The sequence below is a fragment of the Anopheles arabiensis genome, chromosome 3 (assembly GCF_016920715.1).
Source record: "Anopheles arabiensis isolate DONGOLA chromosome 3, AaraD3, whole genome shotgun sequence".
Classification (NCBI taxonomy): Eukaryota; Metazoa; Arthropoda; class Insecta; order Diptera; family Culicidae; genus Anopheles; species Anopheles arabiensis.
The window spans coordinates 36453841-36477658 of NC_053518.1; the positions used below are offsets into that span (position 1 = coordinate 36453841).

Genomic DNA, 23818 nt, shown 5'->3' on the forward strand with positions numbered 1-23818 from the left:
TTGAATTAATTATTTATTTGTAATTATACTACAACTGTTTTGAAAATGGAACTGTGTAATTAATTAAACTACAATATTCTGATAAATGTTAAAATTTGATACATTACAGTTATAGTATTTCTTAGTGGATTTCCCGAAGCGAAAATCATTTCGCAATCTTATAAGAAAAGTTAATATAGTCCCAGTTATTTGCCTCAACTCGAAAAGTGTTAGGTAAAGACCACTCAAAATCAACAGAAACGAAACCAACCTTCTATAGAATGTAGAATAACAACCTGCCATTACTCCGTTCTATAATTTCGGCAAATAATTCAAATGAATTAAGCAAATAGTTAATCAACCACTTTCCCAATCTCGATCGAAGAGGAACGATACTTACAGTTGGCTAGATACAATGGTTGCGTTAATTATTTCATGAGTATCCTGCTCAGTTATGCGTAAAATATTACAAAATGTTTTCAAAACATTCAAAGAAACCATAACATAACAAAATATAACATCGTTTCGATCGTTTCCGCTTCGATCGAGTTTGGATGGGATCGAGTGGCTGAATATATCTTGAAATGAATTGCTATTTCTTGGACTTTGGGCTACTATGAAAAGCGTGTAGCAACTTAAATTCATTAAATGTTGCCGAACTGAATTATTAATCCAGCCATCTGTTAATATTTCAATTGTTAAAATGGAACATGCAAATTATACAACTTACGAAAGAATATCTTTAAAATGTTACTTAAATCCTAACTGCCGGTACTTTAAGACCAGCCCTCTCAGCCCTCAGCCCGATCACTTTTCGTTGCCGGGAGTTCGTGTCTGTGTTTGGGGTTTGTCCTCTTTCTCTCTCTCGTTCTCTCTCGTCATAGTTCAGTGGGAGGGAACAACGTTAGTTTACCACTGCGGGTGTGTAAAAGTGGCCCAGTTCATTGCCTTCGAGTGTTTGCAGCAGTTGCTCACAAAAAAATATTCCTCCCTCCATACCGTGGCAAGCCCTCCGTGGCAAGGAGGAACCCTTTGCTCTTCGTCGGGGGCTCTCCGGGCAAGTTTGTGTACATACACGAACGCCGCATACCTCACCCAGCTCTCGCCGTACTAACACTGAGGACGACGCACACACATGCGCCCAAGACGACCCAAGAAGAGGAGGGGGAGCCAACCTTTGCCGAAAGGGGTTTCGGGTCAACCGCACGGGGCCCTCTAACGCATAACGCATACACCCATAACGCACCTCCCGAGCTGTGGCTGTACCTTCCTTTTGGGACCAGTGAGCAAGAGAGAGCGTGCGTGAGAGAGACCCCTTCCTTTGAGAAAAAAAGGTACAACTTCTGCTTCTACCGAAAAGCGGTTCTGCGCGTATATCTGGTGGCCCTGTAAGAGAGCCTCGTGGTGGTGTAGTAGTCGTGTGGTGGTGTAGACGCGTGCTCTTGCCGTGTTGTTGTTGTTGCTGTGGTGCCGTCCGAAAGCGAAAACGAAAGGGAAAACGGTACTTGCCGCGCCGCACACAACAAGACACGCACACAGACAAACAGTCACAGGTCGGGCACAGTGTTGTTCGCTGGCTGGCTGGCTGTGCGGTGGAAATTTCACTTTTGTTTTCAGTTTTCCATCGCAGCAGCAGCAGCAGCAGCATCCGCGTATTAGTCGCTCTTATGAGCTGCGTAGCGGCTGCCGCCGCCACCACGTACGTGCACAGTGACAGCAACGTGCAGGAGGAAGAGGACGGAGGTGACGACGGTGATAATAACGGCGATGATAAGTGCAGTGCAACCACAAGTAAATAGAGCAAACACATTAGTTGTTGTTGTTGTTGTTGTGGGGAGGGCCAACCACAAACTGTCAGAACCGGTTAACGGCCACCGGACGGCACGACCCGAAGTGCATTGTTGTGGTTGGGTTATAGACGGGTTTATGGCCCTACTCGGTGCTGGAGTTTCGCGTCTCTGTGTGTCCACACCTGAAGGGAAGAAGAGCCAGACAAAACAAAAAACGAAGAAAAGTGTTTCTACTTTAGAATGGTAGCCCCGAGCCAGGTCGAGGGAGGAAATGATGGGGGACGCAATGTATGTGTCAAGTGGGGGACCTACCCAATCTTATCGCAGCAGCAAAAAAAAAACAAAACCAAAAGCATATAAAAACCAAGCTGTTCTTTTTGTGAATTGTTTTTCTCTTGGTTCTTGGGGGAGTGTTGGGGTTTCGACCGCTTTGAGATCGATTATAGAAAGTAATTGCATGCTTGCTCTTGCTCTCCCCGTCTCGACTTGGTGGCGTCACCGTAACGTGTTGTCCATTACATTTGTAATAGGATCCAATGAATATCCTTACGCCATATCAACCCCTCTATAACCTTGCTTTCTGTTGTTCTATTTTCAACCCTGTGACCCAGGAGGAGCACGCGATGGAGCAACGATGGCGTCAGTTCCGGCCACACTACTAGCAAACGACAGCAGTACCAGCAGCAATAGCAGCAGCACGGTCAAACCCTGCCCACTGCGAGCGCCCCTAGTCGTCACCGTCGTCGGACTGCCCTGCCGGGGGAAATCATTGGCCGCCCACAAAGTTGCCCGCCACCTCAGCTGGCGGGGCGAAAGCGCCAAAGGTGAGTTCCTCGCTCGGCGATACCGAAATTCAAGGATTCAACCATTTCGCAAACTAAGGAACGGTATTGTCCATCGCCGGAAACATTGGATTCCAAGGCGCTTTTTCGACTTGATTTCGTCGAAAGAGAGCGGTGGTCAACTTCGTCAATGTCACGCACCAAGGTCAGGCGCTGGCTGGATGTTGTTATTGTTTACGTTTCTCTGCCGGCCAAAATCATCAAACCGTCGGTTGGTTGGTTGGTGGTGTTTGATTATGAATTCACTTAAACCGCGCTACTTTCGGCGCTAACAACCACTTTTTCTTTTCTTTTTTTTTGTTGGCCAGTAAGTTCGAGGCCAATGGCGATCATCGCGCAATCGTTTGTTGGTACAGTTGCACTTTACCGAACGTGTGAACGATTTAAAAGTCAATGTTTTTACTTCACCACTCATCAGTGATGTGGAAGTCGTTGCTTTTCGTTAAAAGCAAGCTGAGTAGTACGAAACAACACGTTTGTAGATAATTGTTTTGTACACGTTTACATTGCACGACAAATCAATCACTTTTTTAAAGCATTCATTACTATTTCCAATAGAAATATGCGCATTCCGTTTCAAATTGGAAAAATAATTAAAACATTTGTAATTGATTTAAAATATTAATATTTTTGAATTAATTTCTCTTCATCTCCCTTCAGTATTTACCGTGGATGAAAATGCTACCAACGAAACACTGAGTGAAATTAGTCTTTTCTTCAAGGAGGGAAATAATGTTGCGGTAAGAAACCCTTTTTCGCGTAAATATTGCGTAAAAAATCAATCTATCTCGCTCTCTCTCTGTCGCTCTTGCACAGATCATCGATGGAATGCATTTGACGCGCGCCTCCCGCCAGACGGTGGCCACGTTCTGCTGCGAGGCCGTCTTTCACCATCTGCTGATCGAGTTCACGTGCAACGATAAATGCCTGCAGGAGAATGTGACGGACACGGTGCAATTTTACCGCCAGCTCGAGCAGAACGCCGACTGGGAGCGTCGCTTCCGGGAGCGCAACGAGCACCATACGCCACAGTTCGAGCCGTGCTCGCCGCTGGAGGGTCCACTGATTACGGTGAACAACTCGGAGGACCCGATGTACCATTCGGTGACGGCGCGCGGTGTACGCGGTGCCATACAGACGGCGATACTGGGCGTGCTGGCCAGTCCGGTCATTCGGCAGCAAACGTTCTACTTCAGTCGGGTAAGGAGGAAGAGTGTGAACAACACAAAGCGGCAGGGGGGATAATTTAATGATTATAAAGAGTTAACATTTCGTTTTTGTGTGTCTGTGTTTTTCCCACCCATCAGCACGGTGAATCGGAGTACAACGTGTTGGGACGTATCGGTGGAGATGCAGATTTGTCCCCGCGGGGCATGAAGTATGCCGACCGGTTGGCCCGTCAGCTGGGTGGACCCGGATCGGCACCGGACTCACCACGTCCCAAAGTGGTCTGTATAAAACCTTGCAATAGCTCCTATAACACTTTCTGTTTTCTAATCAATCGCGCTTTCCCTCTTAATACCCACAGATCTGGACGTCGGAGTTGCGGCGCACGATTCACACGGTACAGAACATCCCGGGACCGCGGGCCGCCATCAAGGATCTGAACGAGATTAATGCGGGAATTTGCGAGGGCTTAACGTACGAGGAAATACAGGAACGGTTCCCGCAAGAGTTTGCGTGGCGCGACCAGGACAAGTTCAAGTACCGGTATCCGCACGGGGAATCTTATCTGGATCTGTTGCAGCGCGTAGACAGCGTGGTGCAAGCGCTGCTGACCAATACCGATGTGCTGGTCGTGTCGCACCAGGCCGTGCTGCGGTGTATTATGGCGTACTTCAAGGGTGTTAAGCCAGGTAAGGGATGGACCGGCATTTACGGGTCCCATCAAAGTAAGGGAAACCGTTCTTTTACCACTCGATGGTCACGCTCACTCACGGCTTTTTTTGGTTCGTTTGCAGATGATGTGCCATACATAAACGTGCCGTTGCACACGTTGCTCATAGTGCGATCGTATGGATACGATTTTGTGGTCGAGACGGTTCCACTAAAGGTGGAATGTGTAGATACTTATCGCATCCAGCCGAAGGTAAGAGAAGGACAGCATAAAATACTGCGGATGTTTTTGAACAAAAGGGCTTGTACACAACATTACACACGTTGACAGTAACTCAGATTTAAACGTATTGGACAACAATGTCACTCTTATAAGATATATATCTATGAGGTTATATGGCATATGACTAGTGCTGCAAAATGTCACGAGCATCACGAGATGTTCACTAACGAAAACAATTAACATATCCGTGGGGGCCGTCCATAAATTACGTAACGCTGAAATTGGGATTTTTTGACCCCCTCCCCCCCTATCGTAACAAAACGTAACGTTGGATGAGACCCCCCTTCCAAAATTACGTAACGCATGATCGAACACCCCCCCCTTAATTTGGCAGCCGAATTATCCAACTAATCCTGATTGACAGCACCGCACGACTGTTGTTTACCAACAATAATATACAGCTCGATGCGTTTAGCGTAGAATGACATGTAACTGTTTGAATTTTGTTGACGGTAAGATTGAAAATTACAGTCTTTACCTGAGACACACGGCTCTTAAACCTGTATTACACGGTGGATTTTTTCATGGCAATTTTCTGTCAAACCTCTGTTTTGGTATTTTATAAATGTCAAATTCGTATTCCCTATCAAAAGATATAAAGAAATAAAAGTGCAAAACTTACCCAGGTGGGCGATCATTTGTCAGTGACCAGTGATAGGATTGTATTACGTTACGTAACAGAATGTGAACCCCCCCTCTCCCCTATGTAACAAATCGTAACGCTACAGGGAACCCCCTCCCCCCCCCCTTTGAGCGTTACGTAATTTATGGACGCCCCCCGTGGTAGTTTGATGCTCATTGCTGATACTCAATGAATGTGCGTCATGACATGCCAAATACTTGAATCCAACGCAATCTTGCCACCTCAATTTGGGCCTACCACGCCTCCTCTGTCCATGTGGACGGCCTAAAAAGACTTTACGGGCTGGGTCGTCCGTTTCCATGCGTATAACATGGCCAGCCCACCGGAGCCTGGCGAGCTTTATACGCTGTACGACAGTGAGGTCGCCGTACATCTCGTATAGCTCGTCATTATAGCGGCTCCTCCATTGTCCTTCCACGGTCATGACATAGTGACTGATAAAACTGATCAAGACTGATAGTGACTGATAGTAACGAAGCATGCATTGATAACACCAATCGTTTTGAGTATCACCTCTGATTATCACAATTGAGTACGTGACGCTGACATGGATTTTGTTTCAGTTCGATTTTTTTATGACAGTTACAGTCATATACAGTTACATTTTGCAGCACTGCATATGACTACTAAAGGTCCAACAAATTGGTTGAAATTCCCTTTTCACAATTGACAAACCATTTAAATTACTTCAAAATCGTATATTGTTAATAGTAAATAGTAAATGTAGATTTAGCGAAAATGTGATATACTGATATACGCTTTTCCGGTTCCTATTTCAGAACTGCTCCACTAGTCGTACCACGGCCGATGCCCTTACAACCGTACCGGCTCACTTCGATGCACCCCTTACGCAGCAAATGTCCACGACGATCAGCTAAAGAGACCGCACACAGTCACTAATTCAGCCCCCTTGGACGGAAGTCCCTTGGCAAGAGGAGATGCATGACGTTGATAATAGTACTTTAGTGATGGCGATCAACCGTACAACAAACAAACAAACAAAAATCGTAGGAGGTCATCGTCGTAATTCTGCTCCTACATCTACATCTCAATTACTCTACCCTCAAGGTTGCTAGTGTGCTCCGGCAATACATATAACCACAGGAGAAAAGCCACAAACAAAACACGACGACACGTGCTCGCTTTATAAACGCTCAACTATTTTTGTCGGCTACGCCCGCATCGGCTACGGATCTTTCAATATATAAAAACACACAACATAGTTCTTCCAGCAACAGCACAGTTTGTACAAAGCGTTGGCGAGAGTGGAGCACGTTGCACGTTTGCGCGGTTTTAGGATGCTAATTTTGTGCAACACTGTACGCACACAGAGAGGAGCACCACGGCCTTTTAGAAGATGATGCATTTTTGTTAGCGGTGGAAAAAGCCACACAAGAGAGATCCATTAGGCTGCTTATTGTTAATGGTGTCGCAGAGTTGGAAGGCATAATTTGTGGTTTAAAAAAATCAAACACACACACGAAACAACACGAGAGGTTGAAGTAACGGTTGTAAAGCAAATCACAAGTCTCAAGTTTCACAGTCACAGAGGAAATGTTTGATAATCAGCTAATGATGATGATCAGCACACAACAAACACACAAAAATGGGTACAGAAGAATGATTTCAATGCATTTCAATGCTTTCGCTTGGGTAGTTAGTGTGTGTGCAAGCGAGAATCAGTTTACGGCACAGTGAAGTCATAAAGTTATGATCGCAAACAGTAAACAGTAAAAAAACGGGGGTTTAAAAACCCACCGCAATAGGGGGCAAGGGAATACAATTGGTAGGATCAATTTGCAAAGCAAAACTTAAGAAAGATCTGGTGGAATTCAGGTAAAAACAAATGGGGATACACAAATGGTGCAAAGGAAAAAAGCCAACAAACAGAGAGCAGAAACAATTTAATTAATATGCAAACAACAAAAAAATGTTGATAAAATCACAAACACACACACAGACAAAACCGGCATACAATGTTAGATTTTAGTGGTTGGGTAGTGAAAGTTTATTTTTAAAGAATGGTAAGAAAAAAAGCTATTGTTTTAAATATACATTACAATCTATAATGAAAGGAAAATAAAGTAAGCAAATGTGGAGAGTGATGAAGCATCAAAAGAATCGAACCGTTTCTGATTTCCTGAACGTAACCTGTTTCTAATAGACGAACGAAATAAGATGAGTTGGAGGTCTAATGCAGTGGGATGTGTCTAAAATTAGGCATCACGCTGCTAAGACCTGCGTGAATGCGGAATGCGTTCTTAAGGGAGGAGTTGCAGTGGCGCATTGGGATGCGCTTAAGATTGTTCCACTTGTGAACGGGAAACAATCTTGAAGATCGCTTCTAATGGGCATTGTTTGAAGGGGAAAAATAAAAGTAACACCTTTGATACGTTAAAAGTAGTTCTATTTATAGGTTAACGATGCTGTAAAGATTGCTTAGTATTAAGTCTATAAATGATAGATGATGATAATGGTAGAAAGAAATGAATGTAGCATCATATGATCATATGATGATGGCATTTCCTTCAACAACATTACCAACACTTTGTTTACAGCACCCGAATTTACAGTTGCTTTGGATTCAAAAATATCATCCTGCATGTTTTATTGGCAATTTGTTTGTTTTGCCCAACAGCCAGGCATAACCCCACGATGACGTCGAAGCGTGCTCGTGTCACATTGGAATGCTTTCGACGGTTGATTGCTGCTCACTCACTCTCTCCTCATAGCGTTTATTATCAAAATTGTGACGCAAACAAGGAGAAGAACCGTAATCGAAAGTAAAACAGTGAGCCTGCGCACACTCTACGGGACACGGGGGTTCCTAATGTTATGATCAGGGTGCCCCCCAGAGGTCATTCGCGCGTGCAGTGGTTTGCAGTGGAGAAGAAGTTAAAGGAAAGGGGAGGAGGAAAGAGGGAGGAAAGAGGAAAGGACGAAGCGAGGACGAAGAGAAGGTGATGGTGGACTTTTCCCCCAAAAACACAGATGTGAACCGAAGGTCATTCGAGCGAGAGGGCATGGAAACATGGGATCGAAATCGAAAGTGAGGCGCACACTAGACACACCCGATTATCAGCCACGGCAAGGCGATAATCCGGTAAGGCGTGCCCCCTCCCATGTGTCTCTTCTGTTTGCTGGAAATGAAATGGAAAATAACAGCCGCCTGTCGTCGATTAGAACCCCCAGAGCAATTGCTCTTATCAGCTAGCACATCCTCATAATATGGGGGATGCGGATGACAAGGTGCTGAAATCCACGGCACGCTCTTTCTGTTGTCAATGGGTACACCGAAATTATTAGACGCGCAATCTATCGTACCCCGGGACACACCCGTATTGGGTTGGTAGAATTCCATGTCATCGTCTGATAAGAAGCCTGGGTCTGGGTTTAGCTACTTCTTACGAGAAGAACAACATGCCACAGCAATGCAATGCGCCAGAGGGCAAAGAAGATGCGTGCATCTGTTCGAATTGGAATCTATTTCCATCAAAACATCCCAATTGGCGAAGTAAAAACTTCACGAAATGCTTCCCGCCCCAATTCGTCGAATACCCTTGTCCAATGTCAAACCGAAGGAAACGTGTTACGGGTTTTCCGCGTACCCATACGCGGGATGGAAATTGAATTGTTTTGCCCGAGTTTTTCCCCGCCGACGAGGAGTCGCACCCTCACGCAACGAATCCGTTAAAAACCGAGAGGGAGCATTTTTCCCCTCCCGTGGATTACTTGGATGGTGGTGTGTGCGCGAGAGCGTTTGGATATGTGTGTTGGTATGGTTTTTATCACGCGATCACCGGCACGTCGGTGTTAGTGTCAGGGGTTTGCAAACAATTTGTGCGCTGAAGATATTATTAGTTTTTTTTTGTAATGGCTTTTTGTTTTTAAATTAAACGATAAAATTAATATACATAATAACAATTAAGGGTGGATGATGGCCAGTGACCTCCATACTCTTCTCCCGTGATCTTCACACAGTCCTCAAAAAAATATGTATATATAATGTAACGATCAACAATTAAGTGTTCTTGAAAAGTAGGCTAATCTTTAAAGTTAGCATTTGGCTTTAAACAACCTTAAATCTAATTCATTTGAAACCAGCACACCTTTCAAGGAGTTTCATGATCGCAGAAGAATGGCACGCAAACATGCACTATTTTGCATCATGCGTGGATACAAAATGCAATCAATTATACAACTTACGAGCTCACAACGAATTTTGTTAACATTGAAACTAATATTATACACCACGCAAATTAATAATTTGTTATAGAAATAATCCTTTTCTGTTCTTTAGAAGGTACCCTATCTCATATTTTGCGTATTTTTTTAAATCCAAATATAATATTGTTATGATTCAAATTACGGACAGCTTTAAATTCCGGACATTCGGCAGGGTTTCATTGAATTTCTTTATAGCCAGTCCCTGCACATGCTGCTTTTTAATTTTATATGTTTGCCATGATTTACCAGAATAAATTAAAAATGTCCTACTGACCCCTATCACTGATGCCACAGTAAATAAACATTTTCTGTCGGTCAGTTCATCGCCAGAAGCATTCTTCGTAGTTTTGCTTCAAATCCACGCCATTGTTATTTCTTCGATAATTCCTATTACGTAATGGCGTCCAAGTGCATTGAAATACATCGGAATCCATTTTACAAGTAGTTATCAACGTGAAAATAACAGTTTTTATCATATTGTCGTCTAAATTTCATGAAAAACGCGTATTTAATTCTGTGCGGAAAACAAAGCCATTTTTTTTTATTTTGTTTTCTATTTCCGGACAGTTGAAGTAAATTGTGATTGATTGCATAAAAATATGTTTTTAGTCAATGATAATAATAAAACAATAACGATAGTTGATGATGTATGTGACAAATGCATTGATGGCCGCTAGGGAAAGACCGTCAATTCGCGTTCCAGTTCTTGGGTTCTATTCATCTACGAATACAAGAGAAAAAGAGCACCGAAACCCCGTTGTATTAAATACCCTCCTTTTGTCAGTCTAGGAGGACACCAATATCCAAAGTCCACAGACCTTAAAACAAGTAAAAAACATAAAAAGATGTAGTGAGTGTGTGTAAATTTGTAATTTGTGTAATTTGTAAAAGGGATTTTGAGGCTGTCTATGGCGGAATATGAATCAAAATATCATTACGGTTTTATGATATTTTTCAATATTTCGTACAGCAAAATTATTAGAAATCTTTTTTTTTCTCAAATGTAGAAGGTTTGCTTTAGTAAAGTAAGTAATTCAGATGATCGACCGTATAAAATTGAATTAGTAAGAAAATATTAAATGCTAAAAAATGTCTTAAGTGTCCGTAATTCGAATTATCTGTTGTTTTTTTATGAGTATTTAGTGTGACATATCGTCATAATATAATATTTTTCATTTGCATACTTTCACTCGATCACTAAACGAATCTTTAATAAAAATCATTAAAAATAAAATACAACGAAACCCAAAAAAATAAGAGTCATTTGCATTAACAGATCAGATATTTAAAGTATAAATATTAACTAAGATGAAACATGATTTCAATCAGCATGAATGCAATTCCGCCACTAAGTTTGAAACGCAACAGACTAATTGTTTCGCTCCTCGTGTACAAGAAATATGAAATTTACGTCATCTATGACGAAATGTTGGCGAGCAAAGAATGACGACAATTTTCGGCAGCATTACACTTTCAACCGTTGCTGTGTGAATCATCAACCTGGAAATCACGGAGGGTAAAGTTCCATGTTGAGCATTGCCAGTCGTTTATATTCAATAAAGAAAGCGAAGTTTGCCACCTGTGCCGTGCATGTGTTTTGCATTTTGGATTTGTATAACCCATTCCTTGACAATTGATCTTCGATGAGGTGGGGGGGGATTGTAATCGAAGGTAGCCGTGATGCAAAAATGCACAACCTGTGTACACAAAGGCCCCTCCTGTCACAACAGCTCAAATTGAACCCTGCTGACCCCAAACAAATCGAACTAGTGTCGAAGCCAAAAATTATGCTTGCCAAAAAAAAGGGAAAAAGAAAACCGAAAAATCAAATGCACAACCGATCGTTTGCTGGCAACAGACAACAGAAAGGCAAAGTTTTGCCGTTCCCCCGTTAAGGGTCGTACATGTGTATGAGTTTGCCGGTCGTACGGATACGCCGTTGGGTAACGCGGAAGGTTTTGTATCTCGCGAGAACAAGCGCGTGCGTGTGTGTGCCACATGGCAAGAGCGAGATGCGCATGACCGCACGGCATCCGCCTCGGTGACACATACACGAACGGCTCTGCACTACTACTACCACCACCAGCGAACCGAACCGAACGGAGCAAAGCATTTAACGCGCCGGTACCCGTTTGCCCTTGATTGGACCTTGTTTGCCGTACAACTCTCCGCGGATTGAACGCGAAACGCATCACTCAGTCTCCAAAAGCCGACGTGTGAACATCGCGCCTACAGCCTTCTCTCGGGAAACTAGCAGGCCTTCTAACGGTAAGTGGTAATAGTGTAGTGTGAGGTGAGGTGAAGGTAGTTGCTGTGCCTGTGCTAAAGAGGTTGGAATTTTGGAGGAAGAACTATCCATCCAAATTATCCCTCCTTTTCTTCGTTCTACCCTTTAATCTCTTTTGCCCCTTGATAACATCATCCCCTGCTCATTTCCACGCCAAAAAACGAGGCCATCTTTGATCGATAATTGTCAATGGGCGAAGAAAAGTGAAATGTACCAAAGAGTGTTTTTTTTTGTTCGTCTACATACGTGTAGCAGGCGTGCTTTTTCCTGCCCTTTTTGCTAAGCAACCGCGCCTGAAATTGTGATGCTTCCCATCATTCCCGTATGCGACACGGAGGGAAGTTCTGGAAGGTTCCAATTATTATCAGCCGACTGGTGCATGTGTAGAGTGAGGCAATAGTAAGTGCACTCCCTTCCGTTGCTGGTGCCTAAAAAGAAAACGAAAAGAATGTGAATAGAAATACAGTGCATGTAAATTCTTTCCAAATGAATCGCCCTGATGTGCGGCGATGCTTACAATGGGGGGGAGTTTGCGCGAAAAAAATGGACTCCTATTTCAATCGATAAATGGCGCTGTGTGTGGGTGTGTTTTTTCACTTACACTTTCACTGGTGGGGAGCATCAAATTATAAAAAAGGGGCTCCATCTCCATCTTTGCTGCTAATCCCGCTCATCATGGGAAGCTTCACTGTCATCGGGTTGAAATGACTCGAAGGGCGCGCACACTATTGATTGTATTACACAATCGCGAACACCGTTCAGGCTTTAGAACACAGAGACCGTGAAAGCAGTCGCGCTGCGGTGGTCGGTACCGAGGTCAGCTTTATCAATTGATTAATGTATTGCGCCCTCTGCCATTAATACATTAATAGTCATTTGTGCTGGACACCATTCTTCCAGTGTCTTTCCTACTTGCTTTTCTGCCCTGCTTCTTTTCCAATAGGATTTGTGTCCACAATTACCGGCGAAGCTGATGCACAGAGGACCACTTTTTCCATCTGACCTCTAAACGACCTTTCTCGTGCGAGGCTGACGCGTGCACGGGCCCATCTCTCACACTCGCTCTCCGGCTCCATCTCTCTCTCTCGGTAGTAGTGGTGTGGTGTGATGGTTGCGTTGAATGAGATGCGATGCGCGTGTCGTGTGTTGTACTCTTTCTATCGCTTTTGTTTCTACCGGCTTCTCTCGTGCCGCGCGGATCACGAACCCAAGCGGATGATGATGATGTTAGTGAACACAGCCGTAGGGACAGTTGTATTAAATTCTGTGTTCGTTTTTTGGCTAATGGAAAATTCCCATTTCCAATTTCCTAAACGACAACTGTAAAACAAGCAGTTAATAAATAATTGAATTAAATTATAAATACCAAATTTGGTTGCAGTACAGTAAAACAGGTGACGTAATTCCTTCTAGTATCTGTTTTATGCAATGGTGCGTGGTGTTTGTGACAAGCTGGCTGCCTATTCTCGAATCGTTAATTTAAAATTGGAAGCCGTCGCCTACTGCGATAGCGTTTGCTCCTCTTTGTTCAACCAATTGAGTTGGCTACGAAATCGGAAAAGTGTTCCCGCCGCCTGCACTGCCTCGGCTACGGCGGCCCTCTCTAGCTCTCCTCTCCCTGTTTAGCTTCTATTTTTAACCGCCGGCGATCCTGAGCATTTCCGTTTTCCTCGGTGTTGTGTAATCGAACTAATCGTTGACACAGACGCGAACAAACCAATTTTCCCTTTTGTCCCCTCAACTCTTCCCAACCCCTATTGCCTTGAATTTGAATTAACATAACCGCTCAGAATGGTTTATAATTAAAACGCTTGTTCTACTACTCTACCCCTCTTTCGTTCTGCCCAATACAGTTCGTCGTTTAATCTACAACAACAACTCCACCGCTAAACATGTCGAAGATCGGAATTAACGGATTTGGCCGCATCGGTCGTCTGGTGCTGCGCGCCGCCATCACCAAGGGTGCGTCGGTGGTCGCCATCAACGATCCGTTCATCGGCGTCGACTACATGGTGTACCTGTTCAAGTACGACTCGACGCACGGTCGCTTCAAGGGCGAGGTGTCCGCCCAGGACGGCTGCCTGGTCGTGAACGGCCAGAAGATTGCCGTGTTCCAGGAGCGCGACCCGAAGGCGATCCCGTGGGGCAAGGCCGGCGCGGAGTACGTCGTCGAGTCGACCGGTGTGTTCACCACGACCGAGAAGGCGTCCGCCCATCTGGAGGGTGGCGCCAAGAAGGTCATCATCTCGGCCCCGTCCGCCGATGCGCCGATGTTCGTCGTCGGCGTCAACCTGGACGCGTACGAGCCATCGATGAAGGTCGTGTCGAACGCGTCCTGCACCACCAACTGTCTCGCCCCGCTGGCCAAGGTCATCAACGACAACTTCGGCATCCTGGAGGGTCTGATGACGACGGTGCACGCGACCACCGCCACCCAGAAGACGGTCGATGGCCCCTCGGGCAAGCTGTGGCGTGATGGCCGTGGTGCCGCCCAGAACATCATTCCGGCGGCGACCGGTGCCGCCAAGGCGGTGGGCAAGGTCATCCCGGCCCTGAACGGCAAGCTGACCGGTATGGCGTTCCGCGTCCCGACCCCGAACGTCTCGGTCGTCGATCTGACCGTGCGCCTGTCCAAGCCGGCCACCTACGACCAGATCAAGCAGAAGGTGAAGGAAGCCGCCAACGGACCGATGAAGGGCATCCTGGACTACACCGAGGAGGAGGTCGTGTCGACCGACTTCGTCGGCGACTGCCACTCGTCCATCTTTGACGCGAAGGCTGGCATCCAGCTGAGCGACACGTTCGTCAAGCTGATCTCCTGGTACGACAACGAGTACGGCTACTCGAACCGCGTCGTCGATCTGATCAAGTACATGCAGACCAAGGATTAAGCTCCCTCGGTTGATTGTGTGGTGTGGCGTGGTGCCGTTGCGAGACGAGTGAGTGAAGGGAGTAGTTGGAGCGGGAAAGGAACACTGCTGTTGCGTGCTGCGTTCGTAATACGTTCGTGCTTAGGTGGACTAGGCGGAGGGGATTGATGCGGAGGAAGCGGATTGATGGAGGGAGACTGAGGCAGTACTGTTTAGGATGGCTTGATGGCAGGCCGAGACACGACGGCGGTCGACCAGTCCCAATCTCAAACGTCGTTCTCTGACCGCTTACCTAGTGCAGGTATCCTTTTGTCCATCTTTGTGAGATAGCTAGAAGGATACGCTTGATGTACCTAGTCGTGAGAGAAGAGAACGGAGCGAAAACGGGACGAAATGCTCGATCACCATTTTCCAGAATACTTCTACCGTCTTGGCCATACGTTTATCAAGCATCCGGACAAAACATCACGACACCAACCTCACCTCCCCCAGAATTGCGCATCCTTCCGTTTCTTCCATTTCATCCTCATTCTGGCGGCTCCTTCCTTCGTGGTCCCGTTTTTCTTCCACCGGTTGGAGGAAGTGGGCACCACCGGTATGCGAAGCAGAGCAGAATGTTGGGACTGAAATCGGCTGGAAGGACCGGGATGAACAACAACCAACCAACGTACAACGCTCTAGATCCGCTAACAGCGCGTAATTTATTATAGTCGTCTCGGTTTATGCAAACGATTTAAGATCGCTTCGTCGTTATACATACATACTATCTATGTTGCATGTAATAATGGAGAACATTTCACAAACATACACATAGAGAACACACACACAGTACACAGACACACATTACATAGACGGACTTCATACAGACGGCACTACACAGGAGAGTGAATCAACCAACCAACCACCTCCCCCTCCAAAATGTTCTGTTTAGTTGGTAAGGATTAATGATATAAAAGTAAAAAAACAATAAATTTAAACTGCTAAAGCGTTACTAGAACCAAACACAAATGGGATTTTGTTTCTTTTTGGTTAATTTGAGTCGGATTGATGTTAAATGATGTGTTTGTATGCTGTTCTTTTGCTTAGGTGCCGCGGCTCTTGAGGAGAGCATTGCGTCATCATTGGTCTGTGTGACCTTGACAGCAGGACACAGGCCGGGAAGGGTTGGGAAGTATAGGGTGAAATAGGGACTGCGCATTGATTCGTAAATAATTCGGAACAAGGGAACGAAGTCTTATCCCGGGCTTACATGGTTATAACTACCGTTCTCTGATCGTCTTGATGATGTGTGTTGCTAGATGTTCGTACCCTTACCAGGTGGTCAGTCTTACTCCTTTGTGCTGCTATAGTAGCTTCCTCGAGCTCTGGTGCAGAACGTGTACGTTCGACTGTCTGGATTTAGGGAAGGTTTTCTGCCTTCCGGTATGGGGATGCATGGCATACAAACATTTAGAAACATGACAACACTTACAGGGGTTTTCAGGGTGTTTTCATAAATTTGGGACACTTTCTTGACTCTTTTTCACACGGGAAGTGGAACTTTATGAGAAGTACACCCTACGACCCTCTTTTTGGGTAGTCTCATATGAAGTCCAATATGAATTTCCTTGAAAACCCCTGTTTTGCCATGACAGACTTCCAGACTTCCTGCAAGACGACACACACTGCTAAGACATCGGCACGTTTGGGTAAGGAACCCTCACCGTGCCTCCATCAGCAGTGCCATTAACAGCTACCCTAAAATGGCACAAAAGTAGAGGATTTGCCAAGAATGGGCTAAAAGGATCTAAAGTTGCAGGGCACATCTTGGGCATAATAATCCAAACGGCTCATATCGGCGGTTTCCCACGATTTGCTGGTTGGTTCCCGTAAGTTTTTGGGTTCGTCTCACGATTAATACGCCGTTTTCAATATAGTTTGGTATCGTTCCCGCGTTTTATTAGGAGTGTTCATTTGGAAATTAATTTAATGATCCTTAAAAAAATCTATGCAACGCCCAATAAATCATGGGAACGGTCCAAAAACTATGGTAAGCATTTCAACCATTTTCGAGAATCCACCAAAAACCATAGAGAATAATAATAGCCCCTTTAAGATTTACATTATTAACATTTAAAATACTTGCAATAATTATAATAATAACATAAAAGTTAACTTTACAGGGTTTTCCACGATTTATTATTGATCAGTTCCCATGATTTTTGGTGCTTTTCCACGATTTTTGGTTCGTTCCCATAATTTATTGGTATTTTCCGATTGGATATCAATACAATTGTTCCCAAAAATAGTGGGAAACGGCCAAAAAATCGTGGGAACGCACCAACAAAATATGGAAACCCACCAAAAATTGATGAGAACCAACCAATACATCGTGGTAAACCCTGTATGTGACGAGAAGTGGATTCTAGGGTATCCTTTTTGGGAAATATATGGATTCCAATTGGATTATTATATACAAACCCCCGAAAAAACCTTGTGCGACCCTTGCCACTATTTCAAGATGCATATATTTAAAAGTATTAAACAAAATCAAATCAACAGAAGTTAAAAAATATTTAATTGTTAACTAATCAAGTTCGAGCAGGGTATGAAATTGGTTTTGAACAATTAGACATGGATTTATTTTATTCCAAACAACTATTAAAAATGATAACATTTTTTTTTGTTATTGTTGATTTTAAACACTTTCATATACTTTATTTAATTGTTAAGAATATAGAAAAGAAAAGATCATATTAGATCACACTTACATGATCCTGGTGCTAGGAAACTTAGAGCCAATGAATGGAGCACCAATTGCATTCTAATTAGGAGTCTTTTTTCGCGACCACTTAAAACTATCGTTTGTTTGCTATTGGATTAAGTGTTTGTTTGCTGCTAAAAATTTGAATATTGCTAGAAACTATATCATTATTAATTGTTTTCTTTATACAATTTGTTTCCTACCTAAAGGTGCGCGTACAGTGGTTGCGTGAAGGAGAAAATGATTTTTCGGGTGGTTTTTGAGTGTATTAATTTTTTTAAACAAGCTGAGCTGAACTATGAGTTAAATCAAACATCAAACGATAAGGAATTGCATTCTCCGATGGATAAACAATGATCATTTGACCCTTCAAATTTAACCCAGCAAATCTGTTTTATCATTTATTTGCTCTTTCAATATCAGAGAAGAGTTATAAAAGTGCAGTTGAACGAAAAACAATCCTTGCTCTATTGAGGATTGGAATTATAACACCGTTTGATGCATGTAATTAATATATCATCTTGTTAATAAACAAATATTACCAAAAAAAAACCCTCAAAATATCATCTTCTTATTCATACGCTACCTTCCCGCACTGTGTATGATCATTGAAATAAGTAAAAAAATGTGCATTAATTCAGCAGATGCAGTTCCTTTCCTTAGTTCTGTCACAATTTTTATTTCCGCTTTGTTTGTAACTCTTCAAAAAGGCAATGTAAGTAAAACTGTAGTAACAGTAATGTATCAATTCCATCCAAAATAAGATATCGAGCTTTGTTTATCACAAGTTCTTTTCTCCTTTTTTTGCTCTCTTTCTCTCTGTTGCAGTGAAAATTGCAGGGAGCCTCCTCAGATAGACATTTAATCAAGAAAAAGCAAACAAAAGTAAATTGTTGTGCTGCTGCTGCTGGATGCGCTTAAAAACTATAATTGATTGGCAAATGAACAATTAAAACCTATTCGTTAAGCTCTATTTATTTCAAGCGTCTCGCGCAACTACACCCTTTCGGCGGCACAAGTTCAACTGTTTAACTGTTCAATCGGTAAGAAATTGTATATAATTCTAGAAATTGGATTTCTTTATCAATCAGACACATTCTGTTGAATGCATTGATTTTTTTGCGTGATTTTCACGATGCACAGCTCCACTGACTTGTCTTGGGTTTTAACTTTACACAGCTGAACCTACTATCGCTCTGTTACGCTTTGCAGTTGGAAGAATTGTGTAGCTGTCTCAACCATTCTGCCAGCTCTTTTTTTACCGAAAAACCTTATCGTTGAAATACTTACCTTTTAACCGGCGATGCTTCCCCGCTTTAATCCGTTCCATTCGTATGCACCCCGTTCATTTTGATGGGCGATTCTTGCTTGCTCGGAACCGCACCGTTCACCTGCACCGCAGCGGATGTGCTCGCCTCACTCTTCAGTCCATTGGCACGCTCGCGGATCTGATTAAGCTCCTGCGCGTTCACCTTATCGTTCGGCATTGTGCTGCTCGGGCTGCACTGCTGCTGGAGCAGCTTCTGCCCATCCTTGAGGTAGGAATCGAGCTTACCGACCGCTGCCAGTATCAGCCCCAGGAACGGTGGCGAAGGTTTGAGCGGGCGCGACAGATACTCGGGATGGAACTGGGTCGCTACGTAGTACACGTGGTCTTTCAGCTCCATAATTTCCATGCGCTCCTTTTCTGAGTCCGTGCCGACGAAGCGCATGCCGTGCGATTCGAGCTGTGCCACATAGTCCGGGTTCACCTCGTACCGGTGCCGGTGGCGCTCCTCGATCTGCTGCTTGTTGTTGTACAGTTGACCTGAAACAAGAATAGGTGAGGGGTTAGTGGGTGCAACAGAAAGAAAAGTAAACGAATCGTGTTGGAGGACATGCTCTGCTTACGTATTTTGCTGTCGCCCCGGAAAATGGTCGTCCGTTTGCCAAGTCGCATCGTTCCGCCATACACGCCCGTATGATGCTCGGGCATGTCGATCACCAAGGGATGGGGTGTGTCCGGGTTCGATTCCGTCGTATGCGCGCCCTGTGGGAGAGGAGGGAAATCATAAATTACAATTAATGGTATTTGATTTGATTAAATTTAATGTTTGCTCACCTCCAATCCAAGCACATTGCGAGCGAATTCAATGACGGCAGCCTGTAAACCGAGACATATACCGAGCATCGGTTTGCCATTCTCGCGTGCCCACTGACACGCACGGATTTTGCCCTCTAAACCACGCGAACCGAACCCACCAGGGACAATGATACCACTGCAAAAAAAGAAAAAAACATATCAATTAACCTTCCCATCGTTCTACCGCAATTCTACCATCCACTTACTGGCTGTTGGTCAGATCGTGCCACGCATCGTAGTACAGGCTGGTGTTTTCTATCTTCGTCTCGCGCTCCAGATTCGACGAATCGATGAACGTCAGGTTAAGCTTGTACCCGGCCGCAATCGATGCGTGCAGCAGTGACTTCATCACGGACGCGTACGAATCCTGCAGCCGCGTGTACTTCCCGACCAGCGCAATGTTCACCTTCTTGTACACATTGTCCACCCGTTCCGCCAGATCGCGCCACGATTGCATAAAGTTCGCCGGCCTCGGCGTGGGCAGATTCAGCTGCAGCCGCTCCTTCAGAATGTCCACCACGCCGGCCTGCTCCATTAGCAGCGGCACGTGATAGATTGAGGACAGGTCGTGTATGCAGATCACCTGATCCGGCGACACGTGACAGAAGTTGCTAATCTTGTCCTTCACCTCATCGCCGATCGGATTCTCCGACCGGCACACGATCATGTCCGGGCTCAGCCCAAACCCGCGCAGCTCACGGACGCTTGCCTGGGTTGGTTTGGTTTTCGGTTCACCGGTAGCCCGCGGCAACGGAACGAGCGACACGTGCGCCACGCAAAAGTTTTCCTTCTTCACGCGAAACTGAAACTGGCGGAAGGCTTCAACGAACGGCATGCCCTCGATGTCACCGATCGTGCCGCCCAGCTCGACGATGCACACCTCCGGCACGATGTTGTCCTTTACCGGCTGCTTCGCTACCCGCTCCACCCATTCCTGGATGGCGTCCGTTATGTGCGGAACCACTGCGGGGAGAGAGAAAAATAGGAGATTTAATACAAATATAGATTAGAAGCTGTAAGCAGTTTAATTACAGGGTTTGTTGGCCAATTGTTGATCGCGTGGCAAAAAAAAATTAACAATTTTATGTCTTCATGAATCTTTTTTCTTATTTTTTTGTACTTCAATTGCTAATTGCTATCAAATTGATATTGTATTGAAAATGCATATTAAATTGATTAATATTTTTTTTTTATTTTAAAATTTATTTATTTTTTTATGGCAGAGTCATTTACATGGTTTCCCACGATTTATTGGTCAGATTTCATAATTTTTTGGGCTCGTCTCAGGATTTATTCATCGTTTCCCATACATTTTTTGGTTCGTTCCCAAAATGTATTGGTATAGTAATGGTAATGTATTGGATATAAATACAATTGAACCAAAAAATTCTGGGAATCGACCAAAAAATCGTGGGAACGCACCCAAAATATATGGGAACCAACCAACAATTGATGAGAACCACGATTTATTGGTTGTAAAGCCCTGTAATACAATAAATTTTAATTTTCAATTGAGACACTCATATTGAGAATATTGAGAAATACAGACGGTCCTCGAGATACACGGTTAATGAGGACCGAAAACGGCCGCAAAATACCGCGTATCTCGAATTTCCGCGTAAGTCGAATCTCGTGATTTCCAGCTAAAATATCAGTAATGTTCGTGTAATTTTGCAAGTAGGGGGAGGTTATAGTTACTTTATGAATTAGTTGATATTATTCTTACTGAATATAACAGTTTTAAACCATTTGAAATAGTTTTTAACATTCGATCAAAACGGAAATTATTTGGCAATTTAAAATTGATGTGTCAAATCAGTACAATTTGCTCAAAGAATTGTCAAATTTAGAAATCCGCGTATCTCCGAATCCGCGTATAAGAGGTACCGTGTATCTCGAGGACCGCCTGTACTCATATTTTTTACTAAAAAGGTCGTAAAAATAAATAAAGGTTAAGCAAGAAATTCGCAAATTAATTCTGCGTAGAAAAAATAAAAAAATTGAAAAATAAAATAAATTGCATAAAACATAAACTTTCGCTATTTTCAAAATTATACAAACGTTGGTTTGAATCTTTAAGCGGTTCTGCAAGAAGCTGTAAATATGTTTGAAACTATTTAACTAGACATTACTGTTTGATCCTCAATTATGTTATTATTAGTACGTCTTGGATTTCTTATTATTTTTTATTATTTTTGTTAAATAATGTTGAAGACGTGTCTTCTAAAATATTTTTAAATCTTATGCGAAATTAAACAATACAAAAACAAATCTGAACTGTTAATATTGATACTTTGCTAGGCCGTTTTCACTTGTTTGGCTTTACTCTTTTACCATCCTTTGCCTATTGCGGCCATCATTTACCTATTTCTATAAAATCTTTAGCTAGCAGAATACTTATTGCACTCACTGTATATACTTTACACAAGTAATTAAATTGACCTATATGTGTTCTTGTCTAAGTGCTAAATATTAGGTATGTTTAAACATTTCCAATCCAACTGATCCAACTGATACAGTACGAAGCAAATGCACCAGATTATCAAAAATATAATAATGCATAAAGGTCTTAACAAAATTCGTTATTTTCCAAACCGTGTAAAATTCAATACATTTCCCACCTCTCACCTACCTTGAACGGTTTTGCCAAGATAATCCCCGATGCGCTCCTTATCGATCACCATTTTATACATTTTGCCCGTAGTAATGTTGTTGTCCTTGTGCAACACAATGTCCAGAAAACGCTCATAGTTTCCCAGATCCAAATCCACCTCACCGCCATCATCAAGAACAAACACCTCACCTACAATGACGTAAGAATAGAATCCGAAATTTAGAATTTAATTAGCAAAATATGAAATAAACAATCTGCGGCCAACGGGACAATTGCACGCCAAAACCAAAACGCAAAAATAAGAAAGAAGACGCACACCAGCAACAATCACTCACTGGCCACTGTGTACTTACTTGTTTGGCTTTTTCGTTTTCCCTGACAGTGAATGTTACCGTCACGGTCAAGTTCGCTTCGTGGGTTTAAAAATAAAAAGGTATCCCTTTTCTACACGACCGCTTCTTGCCCAACGAAATATCATGCCCGTGAGCTTGCTTGCTTTTTTCTCTTTCTCTATCTGTCTTCGTTGAGGACGATTTCGTCTAGCCGTTTGCTTACCGTGTTCGTATGGGGAGAACGTTCCTGCGTCGATGTTGATGTAAGGGTCGATCTTGATCGACGTTATGGGTATGCCGCATGCGTTGAGCAGCGTGCCGAACGAGCTGGCGATAACTCCTTTGCCAACGCCGCTGATCACACCACCGGTGACGAGTATGTACTTCATGCTGCTGCCTTTTTTTCTACGACGTATTCGTTCGGTTCGGTCAATCAATTAGCGTGTCTCAGTGTACACACAGCAGGCTGGGACGATGGCGTTGTGTCTCTATGTGTATCTAAACAACTAAAAGAAGAAAAGAATATGCACGTCAATGTACGAACGATTTGGGAAAGTGGTTGATAGAGTGGTAGAGCGTGGATTGTGCGTACGAACGAACCAACCGTCTAGCCCGTTCGTGCCCAACTGGTTCCGGTGCGAAACACTACACTATCTTCAAGAGGCCTTCACCGCAATAGTGCACACAGGCGGATGTTCAAGTACGGGGGCACAACGCGGCACGATTACAGCCGTCCTCGTGTGGCAATAGAGTGCTGTACCAACCCGATTTGTTTGCACTACGCGAGATAATTGTTTGTAAACAAAGAACCTAGACGGTAGGTAAGTAGGTAGCCCTCCTCAGCTGATCCCCTCTGCTGGTGTAGCCCCCTCCCTTGCCGGGCTTATGTGCCCTATGTCGCGAATCAAAAGGAAGTGGTGCGGTGCAGTACTTCAATGCAACGAAATGTGCTCGGGACTTGTACCGGGACCTTTTAATTCACCTGCGGGTGTATTACCTGTGCCTTCTAACAGCAGCTACAGTGGCGCACCGCACGGAATGGATGCCAATTGCGAGGAAAGTATACTTTTCGTTCGCTTTTTGGCACGCGAAAATAATCTGCGACGGAATTTAAAGTGGTAACCACAAACACGCGGCTCGAGCTTTTCGTTTTTTCCGTCTCGGGCTGTCAAACGTCTTCCTTCAAATGCGCGGTGCGGATAGGGATGGTCCGGGCGAATGATAAGAAATCGATATTAAAATGATTTGGA

The 23818-nt window shown here is 43.9% G+C and overlaps 3 protein-coding genes and 1 long non-coding RNA gene across 9 annotated transcripts in view; 2 read left to right on the top strand and 2 right to left on the bottom strand.

Moving 5' to 3' along the window:
* LOC120900626 (6-phosphofructo-2-kinase/fructose-2,6-bisphosphatase-like) overlaps nucleotides 1-7494 on the top strand; it is a 71738-nt gene extending 64244 nt beyond the window's left edge. Inside the window, exons 1-8 of one of the 2 annotated variants that reach the window (XM_040307895.1) lie at nucleotides 1423-1770; nucleotides 2381-2593; nucleotides 3272-3351; nucleotides 3428-3811; nucleotides 3919-4059; nucleotides 4140-4467; nucleotides 4573-4700; nucleotides 6153-7494. In XM_040307895.1, coding sequence (XP_040163829.1) covers nucleotides 1647-1770; nucleotides 2381-2593; nucleotides 3272-3351; nucleotides 3428-3811; nucleotides 3919-4059; nucleotides 4140-4467; nucleotides 4573-4700; nucleotides 6153-6251 — 1497 coding nt within the window. In that variant the 5' untranslated portion in view covers nucleotides 1423-1646 and the 3' untranslated portion in view covers nucleotides 6252-7494. Of the gene's footprint in view, nucleotides 1-1422; nucleotides 1771-2380; nucleotides 2594-3271; nucleotides 3352-3427; nucleotides 3812-3918; nucleotides 4060-4139; nucleotides 4468-4572; nucleotides 4701-6152 lie in introns of those variants that run through there. The other variant, XM_040307893.1, reaches the window with a different exon arrangement.
* Nucleotides 7495-11732: 4238 nt separating this feature from the next.
* LOC120900628 (glyceraldehyde-3-phosphate dehydrogenase 2) lies at nucleotides 11733-15759 on the top strand. The gene is made up of 2 exons (XM_040307898.1): nucleotides 11733-11868; nucleotides 13741-15759. The coding sequence occupies exon 2, from the start codon at nucleotides 13780-13782 to the stop codon at nucleotides 14776-14778; it is 999 nt and encodes a 332-aa protein (XP_040163832.1). The 5' UTR covers nucleotides 11733-11868; nucleotides 13741-13779; the 3' UTR covers nucleotides 14779-15759.
* Nucleotides 11863-13372, bottom strand: LOC120900630. Its single transcript, XR_005739229.1, has 3 exons — nucleotides 13272-13372; nucleotides 12489-13207; nucleotides 11863-12315 (listed from the first exon to the last, which is right to left on the bottom strand). It is a non-coding gene; the product is annotated as an uncharacterized LOC120900630 (long non-coding RNA).
* A 1591-nt stretch (nucleotides 15760-17350) lies between the features above and the next one.
* Nucleotides 17351-23748, bottom strand: LOC120900622 (CTP synthase). Of its 5 annotated transcripts, none has more exons than XM_040307883.1 (7): nucleotides 23566-23748; nucleotides 22792-23074; nucleotides 22255-22425; nucleotides 19829-20585; nucleotides 19602-19758; nucleotides 19391-19529; nucleotides 17351-19307 (listed from the first exon to the last, which is right to left on the bottom strand). In XM_040307883.1, the coding sequence occupies exons 2-7, from the start codon at nucleotides 22955-22957 to the stop codon at nucleotides 18817-18819; spliced, it is 1881 nt and encodes a 626-aa protein (XP_040163817.1). In that variant the 5' UTR covers nucleotides 22958-23074; nucleotides 23566-23748; the 3' UTR covers nucleotides 17351-18816. The 5 variants fall into 5 exon arrangements, with proteins under 5 accessions (XP_040163817.1, XP_040163820.1, XP_040163819.1 ...); XM_040307886.1 differs by lacking the exon at nucleotides 23566-23748 and adding an exon at nucleotides 23173-23463; XM_040307885.1 differs by lacking the exon at nucleotides 23566-23748 and adding an exon at nucleotides 23169-23463.
* Between the last annotated feature and the right edge of the window lie 70 nt (nucleotides 23749-23818).

Bases quoted from the DNA above. Each gene is read 5' to 3' on its own strand.
- LOC120900628 (XM_040307898.1), top strand. From the start codon at position 13,780: ATGTCGAAGATCGGAATTAACGGATTTGGCCGCATCGGTCGTCTGGTG.
- LOC120900622 (XM_040307883.1), bottom strand. From the start codon at position 22,957: ATGAAGTACATACTCGTCACCGGTGGTGTGATCAGCGGCGTTGGCAAA. The intron at 20,586-22,254 runs GTAGGTGAGAGG...CTCTCCCCGCAG, and splicing joins TCTTGGCAAAACCGTTCAAG to TGGTTCCGCACATAACGGAC. The intron at 19,759-19,828 runs GTAAGTGGATGG...CTTTTTTTGCAG, and splicing joins CACGATCTGACCAACAGCCA to TGGTATCATTGTCCCTGGTG.